This window comes from Xenopus laevis, chromosome 1L, assembly GCF_017654675.1.
Source record: "Xenopus laevis strain J_2021 chromosome 1L, Xenopus_laevis_v10.1, whole genome shotgun sequence".
Lineage (NCBI taxonomy): Eukaryota > Metazoa > Chordata > Amphibia > Anura > Pipidae > Xenopus > Xenopus laevis.
In genome coordinates, this window is record NC_054371.1 from 198,683,695 (window position 1) to 198,691,990 (window position 8,296).

Sequence of the window (8,296 nt, forward strand, 5' to 3'; positions counted from 1 at the left end):
TTTTATTTTTTTTAGAATAACCAAAGTAATTGACAAGACGTTAAGGATCTTTGGAACCAAAACGATAGTTCAGTATAGTTCGGCCACATCGTTAATCCTTATGTTGCTGAATACTATAGCTACTTCAATAGTAATTCTGCTTCTGAACAGGCACAAGGAAGATTGGAGCTATGAACTTCAGAGATCAATATTTTATAACAAATTCACTCTAAGTGCCTGCATCCTTGCACTAAAGAGAAGGCTTTTATAAAACCACTGTAGTTCAATTACAAATCACTGTATCTGAACTCTGTCCTCTTCCCAAGGAAATGATTGGATAATACTTAATTCGGTGCAGCACCTTGAAACAGGCATATAAACTAGATGCTTTTATTTGCTAAAGTGACAATGTTATGCCTAACGATACGCATTCGGTTTTGGGAGCAGTCTAAATCATATAAGCTATAACACAATGCTAGATGGTGACAGTTACTTTCAGAATGGTTTCAGATGTCCAGAAGCTGAATTTTCATTGTGCGGCCTTTAACAGCGCACAAGTGTGGAGCTTCCATGTAAACAGACGATACCTGTAATAATAAATGAATAACAAATACATTTAGTCAGTCATTCTGTCCAATCCAGTATATACAGTTAGGCCCATAAATATTTGGACAGAGACAACTTTTTCTAATTTTGGTTCTGTCCATGACTGCAATGAATTTGAAATGAAACCACTCAGATGCAGTCGAACTGCAGACTTTCAGCTTTAATTCAGTGGGTTGCACAAAAAGATTGCATAAAAATGCATTTTCACTTCATTTCAGGGGCTCAAAAGTAATTGGACCCTGACTCAAAGGCTATTTCATGGGCAGGTGTGGGCAATTCCTTCATTATGTCATTATCAATGAAGCAGATAAAAGCCCTGGAGTTGATTTGAGGGGGGGAGGTGTTTGTATGTGGAAGATTTTGCTGTGAACAGACAACATGCGGTCAAAGGAACAAGCCATCCTTAAGCTGCGAAAACAGAAAAAAAACACCGGAGAAATTGCTACAATATTAGGAGTGGCAAAATCTACAGTTTGGTACATCCTGAGAGAGAAAGAAAGAAATCACTGGTGAATTCAGCAACCCAAAAAGAGCTGAATATCCACGGAAGACAACAGTGGTGGATGATCTCAGAATCATTTCCATGGTGAAGAGAAAACTCTTCACAACAGCCAAATAAGTGAACAACACTCTCCAGGAGGTAGGTGTATCGATATCCAAGTCTACCATAAAGAGAAGACTGCATGAAAGTAAATACAGAGGGTGCATAAAAGGTGCAAGCCGCTCATAAGCATCAAGAATAGTAAGGCTAGATTGGACTTTGCTAAAAAAAAAAAACATCTAAAAAAGCCAGCACAGTTCTGAAAAAACAAACATTCTTTAGACAGATGAAACCAAGATCAACCTCTACCAGAATGATGGCAAGAAAAAAGTATGGAGAAGCCGTGGAACAGCTCCTGATCCAAAACACACCACATCATCTATAAAACATTTGGGAGGCAGTGTGAAGGCTTGGGCGTGCATGGCCGCCAGTGGCACTGGGACACTAGTGTTTATCCATGATGTGACACAGGACAGAAGCAGCTGAATTAATTCCGAGGTGTTCAGAGACACTGTCTGCTCAAATCCAGCTAAATGCAGTCACATTGATTGGGAGACATTTCACAATGACCCAAAACATACAGCCAAAGTAACCCAGGAGTTTATTAAAACAAAGAAGTGGAATATTCTTGAATGTCCAAGTCAGTCACCTGATCTGAACCCAATTGAGCTGCATTTCACTTGTTGAAGACTAAACTTCCGACAGAAAGGCCCACAAACAAACAGCAACTGAAAGCCGCTGCAGTAAAGACCTGGCAGAGCATTAAAAAGGAGGAAACCCAGAATCTGGTGATGTCCATGAGTTCAAGACTTCAGGCTGTCATTGCCAGCAAACGGTTATCAACCAAGTATTAGAAATGAACATTTTATTTTCATTTTTTTTAATTTGTCCAATTACTTTTGAGCCCCTGAAATGAAGTGATTGTGTTAAAAAAAAGGCTTTAGTTCCTCACATTTTTATACAATCTTTATGTTCAACCAAGTGAATTAAAGCTGAAAGTCTCCAGTTCAACTGCATCTGAGTGGTTTCATTTAGAATTCATTGTGGTAATGTACAGAACCAAAATTAGAAAAAAGTCTGTCCAAATATTTATGGGCCTAACTGTAGCAAAGGAGCAAAATAGGAGTGGTACAATTCATACGCTATGTAACTGTGTTTGGGGTTTGTGCTGACTAGAAACATGTATGATCTGAAAAGTGATTGGAGAACTGTGCATTTTTTCAACCAGCAGCACACTAAATCACTAGTTTAGCCTGCAGGCAAAGGGGTTGCTTAACTTTAAATTAACTTTTAGTATGGTGTAGAGAATGGTATTCAAAGACAATTTGCAATTGGTTTTCATTTTTTATTATTTGTGGTTTTTGTGTTATTTGACTTTTTATTCAGCAGCTCTCCAGTTTGCAATTTCAGCAATCTGGTTGCTAGGGTCCAAATTACCCTAGCAACCATGCATTGATTTGAATAAGAGACTGGAATATAAATAGGAGAGGCCTGAATAAAAAGATGAGTAATAAAAAGTAGCAATAACAATAAATGTGTAGCCTTACAAAGCATTTGAAACCTGGAAAAAAGTCAGAGCAAATAATTAAAAAACTATAAAAAAAAAAAAAAAAGAAATAAAAATGAAGCTTAATTGAAAAGATGCTTAAGAATAAGTTTTTATAACATACTAAAAGTTAACAAGGGTGAACCACCCCTTTAAATCATGCATGCCTTCATTATTTATATACTAATCTAGAAATGCTGGCAATATAATCATTCAAACCAAAACACAATTCAAATTCTTGAGAAATATAAACGCACACAAAAAAATGCGACAAAGCGTTTTTTCTCAAACACTAGCATATTTAAGAAAAAACATGACAGATTATGGGAACATAATAAATAACTGAATAAAGTTGTCAAGAGACAATTCCCATGGGCTTTTACTGAACCTTGGGGGAGATTTTTTTCTGGCGACTTTTTACGTTTTTTTTTTCCTTTAATAAATACTGACTATTCAAGGTTCTGAAGAATATTCTCAAGTATATTCACGTTTGCAATTTTTTTTTCTTGCTGCGTTTTTTTCCCTGGAATCGTGCAAAAAATGCCAACTTAAATTTTGATAAATCAGTCCCATAAAATGATTTACTCGGATTGAATACTCACCTACTCCTGGATGTTACTTCTGGTGAGGTGGTTTTCCAATGGAAGATTCCATTCGCCCTTGCTTTAGTCCCTGAGTAAGAAAGCACATAAGTGGGTTCACTAAATGGCTAAGCATAAACAACAATTGGCTCACTCTTGATTTACAAAAAGTTTAGCTTCCCTAAATATACTGCATGCCCATAGCAGATCAACTACTGTATATGCTCACAGGCATAGAATTGCTAAAAGATGTTTTGTAGGAACAGTGTGGCTCAGCTGCAAGACTTTCCACTTACCAGGTAGTAGCCAGTGTGATATCCGCTCATGTACCAGGAGATCAGCATACTGCCCAATGCCTCGTCATCTTCACAAGCATCGGGGCTCATTGGTGGAGGGGGTGGAATCATCTTACAGCAAAAAGAAAGAGAGAGAGTTATCTTACTAAAGTTGTTTATATTGAATAATATAATAGGGATGTACTGTATGTATGCATAATTTAAGGGGGTTATTTATCAAAGTCCGAATTTATCTCAATATTTTCTGCTACAAGCTCTGATCTAATCCAATCTGATTTTTTACACTTAATCAGATTTTCACGTTTTTTTCAAGATCTTTTTGGATTTTTAGTCTCATTTTCACAATTTCAGATTTTTCACCCAAAAACTTCGGGGTATTGCACGAACCCAGCACACATCAAAAAAATCATTGGAACTTCTCCCATTGACTAATATGCAACCTCGACAGGTCTGAGATGCCGGATTTTCTGATTCGGACTTTTCCATCATTGGGGATTTTATTGGGAATTTCTTGTGATTTTCGCATTTGGAGTTTAGAAAATAACCCCCTTAGTGTACAGATTATAAAAACTGTGCAATGAACAAGCAGATATGCTTTTGCTTAATGTACAATATATATTATGGGCCTGCCATAGTTTAGCCCCGTTTATAAAACAAATACTAAACAGAACTGATAAACTGTGTGTAGGGGGGGTAGAGGATTTATTTTGCTAAGGAATATGTTCCTTAGGATTCAGTAATAGACTCAGTAATAGATTCTATTAAAAGGGTTGATCACATTTCAAACATGTTTTTCAGTTCAGTTGTTTTCAGACTGTTTGCCAGAAATAAAGATTTTTTTTTTTCATTTGCTTTCCATTTTCTATTTTTAATGTTCGACTCTCTGGTGTTTCAGGTGAAGATTTTGAACTGTTACAATGTGCTACAATAGTTGATACATTTCTCTGCAGCATCTGTGGAATATTAGCAACTATTGTATCAATTATTATTATTATTATTATTATAACAGCAGCCTTTAATGAAACTCAAGAAATGTATCAACTAAAGCAGTGATCCCCAACCAGTAGCTTGTGAGTAACATGTTGCTCCCCAACCCCCTGGATGTTGCTCCCAGTGGCGTCAAAGCAGGAGCTTATTTTTGAATTCCAGGCTTGAATGTTCCATTAAAAACCATGTGTACTGCCCAACAGACCCACCTGTAAGCAGCCAGTCCACATAGGGGCTACTAATAGCCAATCACAACCCTTATTTGGCACCTCCCAGGAACATTTTTCATGCTTGTGTTGCTCCCCAACTCTTTTTATATCTGAATGTTGCTCACAGGTGATAACGTTTGGGGACCCCTGAACTAAAGTATCAATTTAGAGTCGGTGACCCAGAAAACAACTGAACTAAAAAGGTGTTGGAAGGAGAACAACCCCTTTTAACAGTAGAACAATTTTTTAATATTACAAATATCTTCTTAACACTTATAATTATAAGGTAGTATAGGGCAAAATAAATACAATTTCTGAGCCCTATCAGTACATGATACTATTATTTATTCAAACTGTGCTTACAACATTAAAGATGTATGATATATTTGCTAATCAAAGTGTTTAGAAGCAATACGTTTATGAAAAATATTTGTGTTACTAGCCAGCACACTATATAACTTAAAGGAAGTGTTAAAAAGGCCTTTCAAGTAAATCGGGAAACATAAAGGATTAATAAATACTGTGTTTGGTCCAGGGACTGGTCTGGTTATCATTTAGGCCCCTAAACTGCTTTTCAGCATAACATTATATATACATAAAATATTACATATTTAAGCAGGCTAATGTACGGTCTATGACAAAAACCACCACAGTAGCTTTTATTGTACTGTATTGTACCAAGCTTTTATTGTACACTTGGAACATAAAAAGACTTACAGGTGGTCCAGGTAGAAATGGTGGGGGCCATCCAGAGAGAAAGGGATGTGCTTGATCCAGCTTCTCACCATGCTGAGAACAAAATAATATACTGTATAGAACCTGTTGTACTGAAACATGCTTTTAATCACTTATATTCTTGATTTTACTCGCTGCTTGAAAACTGTTTTGGAGGAACTCGCATTTTTGGTATTAGTTCTAAGTATATGCACCCTTGGACTGCGGTGATCTGTGAGTATGTCCTCCTAACTCATACTTTATTTTTGAAATTGTATTGACTCTAGTAGTGCTCACAGTGGTTGAATGCACCATATTTCTTTTGTTGTTGAATGCCCCAATACCTAAAATGGTTAGATGTCATCTCATTAAAGTTAATTAAATGTAGACAATGAAAGCACTTTATAATAAAATTATATATTTTTGTAAAAATAATAAATAAGTTTGTCAGTTAAGTTACATTTTATCTTTATTCGAATACTGTGCTCACCTTTATACACTAGGCTGTGGAAGGAAATAGGCACCATTTAAAGCATTGCCCAACTTGGTAATGATATTATCCACATATAAAGTAAACTGTTTGCAGCCTTAATATGTTTGCTATCCTTCATTCTACAGAAACAGGAAACCATTAACTTACACTCACTAAGGACAAGGACAGTTTTAGTCTATACCTGCACCAATTGTTTTTTATTTATAATTATATAATGGAATAGAGTCACTAGGGGAGAGGGGAGCTAAAAAAAAATGGCACTTCCAGTGATTTCACTTGCACTAGTCAGTTATAATGCTTACCCTTCCAAAGCCAGGCATAAATGGAGGGGGAACAGGAGGGAACTGGCCATTCCACTGTGAGGACTTTGGCGTCTCCCGGTTCTGAGGATCTTTGCTTTGATGCGATCTTGAAGATCTATCACTTTCATCTGTTGAATGCTCATCTCCATTTATCTCCTGAAACAAGTAGTTATATGAGGTACTGCTCATGTATAGGTACATAGTTCCACGCTTTCTTTTTAACTTATTCTGCAAATGCATGTGTTAATATGAAAAAAATGGAATTTGTTTAGTTACCTTAAATGGTCACTAATCTTTGATTCTGATTTCCATATGGAAGGTCTATTGGAAATATATTAAAGGCTGATGGCACACAGGGTTGTTTTCAGTAACCAAATTAAATGGCCCATAATCAGCCACTGCCTCCCATTAACTTGAATGAGAAATGATTGAAACCATCAGTTTACAGGAAACGTTCTACTACGATTATTCAGCATTGTCAGAAAGCAACCAGTTTGCCATACAGAAAATTGTATAGTGGCCCTTTAATATTAAAGGGGTGGTTCGCCTATACTTTAACTTTTACTACATTATAGAATGGGCATTTCTAAGCAACCTTTCAGTTGGTCTTCATTGTTTTTCTTTTTTTACAGTTTTTAAAGTATTTACCTATCTCTTCTGACTCTTTCCAGGTTTCAAATGGGGATCACTGACCCCATCTAAAAACAAATGCTCTGTAATGCTACAAATGTATTGCTACTTTTTATTACTTATCTTTCTATTCAGATCCTCTCCTATTCATATTCCAGTATCTTATTCAAATCAATGCATGATTGCTATTTTAATTTGGGTAAATTGTCTCAGAATATCACGCTCTACATCATACTAAAAAAAAGTTAGTTTAAAGGTGAACAACCCCTTTAAAATATTAATTAAAATTTGCAATAACAATAAAATTGTAGCCTCACAGACAAACAGTTTTTTGGCTGCCACAATCAGTTATGTTCATTTAAAAGCTGGAAAGAGGCAACAAATGAAAAAAAATCTGAGACAAAAAAAAAAAAAGTTGCTAAAAACAGCACATCCTATAACATACTAAAAGATAATTGTAGGGCTCTTACTCATGAGCGTTTTTACCTGCGCTCCCCTGCGTTCCGTTTTTCGGCGTTCAGCCGCAGGGAAGCGCAGGAATAGACGCATTTCATTTTTTCAAATGGGGCTGTACTCACACAGGCGCATGTAGGCGCAGGAAAAATGCAGCATGTTGCGTCTCAACCTGCGTTCGGCGCCTACATGCGCCTGTGTGAGTACAGCCCCATTTGAAAAAATGAAATGAGTCTATTCCTGCGCTCCCCTGAGGCTGAACGCCGAAAAACGGAACGCAGGGGAGCGCAGGTAAAAACGCTCATGAATAAGAGCCCTAATAGATTAATTACTCCATTAAAAAGAGACACTCATTAGAAAATGAAACTCTCAGCAACAGATTTAGTCCAGAAAGTTTTTGCCTAAGCACCTCTTATTAAATAAAGTTTATCCTATCACTTAAAGCATGAATGACACACATTAATAGTTGGCCGTTGCATTTCCTAATAACCGTTATACATAATGTCATGTTATATTTGATTTCCTACCTGCTCTTGGTCCCTTTGGTCACTTTCTGCTTCAGAAGTATCTGGAAAACGCAGGTCAGCCAAGCTGTGTTCCTCACTATTGCCATATCCGCTATAAACAACTATGCAAGTCCCTCTTTTAGCATCAATGGAAGAGATGGTAGCTGAGTAAATATTCCCATCTTCTGACCAAACGGCATTACACGTGTCTCCTATTCTCCACTGGAAAACAAGCATGTAAAACATTCAACAAATGAAATGTAAACTGGTCTTCAATACCAATGTCGTTTATAGGATATATTAATAGAAGTTTAATTACAATGATGCTTGCACTGTTTTTCTTTTTTAGATTCTGTGGCAAGTTTCAAAACTACAAATCAATGAGCTATTAACATGCCTATAAAATGCATTCATTTAATTCAAATTCTGGATTTATATTGTGTACTAAAAACT

General features: G+C 36.4%; 1 protein-coding gene across 2 annotated transcripts in view; it reads right to left on the bottom strand.

Moving 5' to 3' along the window:
* The window catches only part of smn1.L (survival of motor neuron 1 L homeolog), a 14,566-nt gene continuing 6,270 nt past the window's right edge, over window positions 1-8,296 (bottom strand). The window contains exons 3-8 of one of the 2 annotated variants that reach the window (XM_018239232.2): window positions 7,865-8,065; window positions 6,255-6,410; window positions 5,463-5,534; window positions 3,550-3,660; window positions 3,275-3,344; window positions 1-566 (exon numbers count right to left, since the gene is read on the bottom strand). In XM_018239232.2, the coding sequence (XP_018094721.1) occupies window positions 3,288-3,344; window positions 3,550-3,660; window positions 5,463-5,534; window positions 6,255-6,410; window positions 7,865-8,065 (597 nt within the window). In that variant the 3' untranslated portion in view covers window positions 1-566; window positions 3,275-3,287. 2 annotated transcript variants of the gene reach the window in all.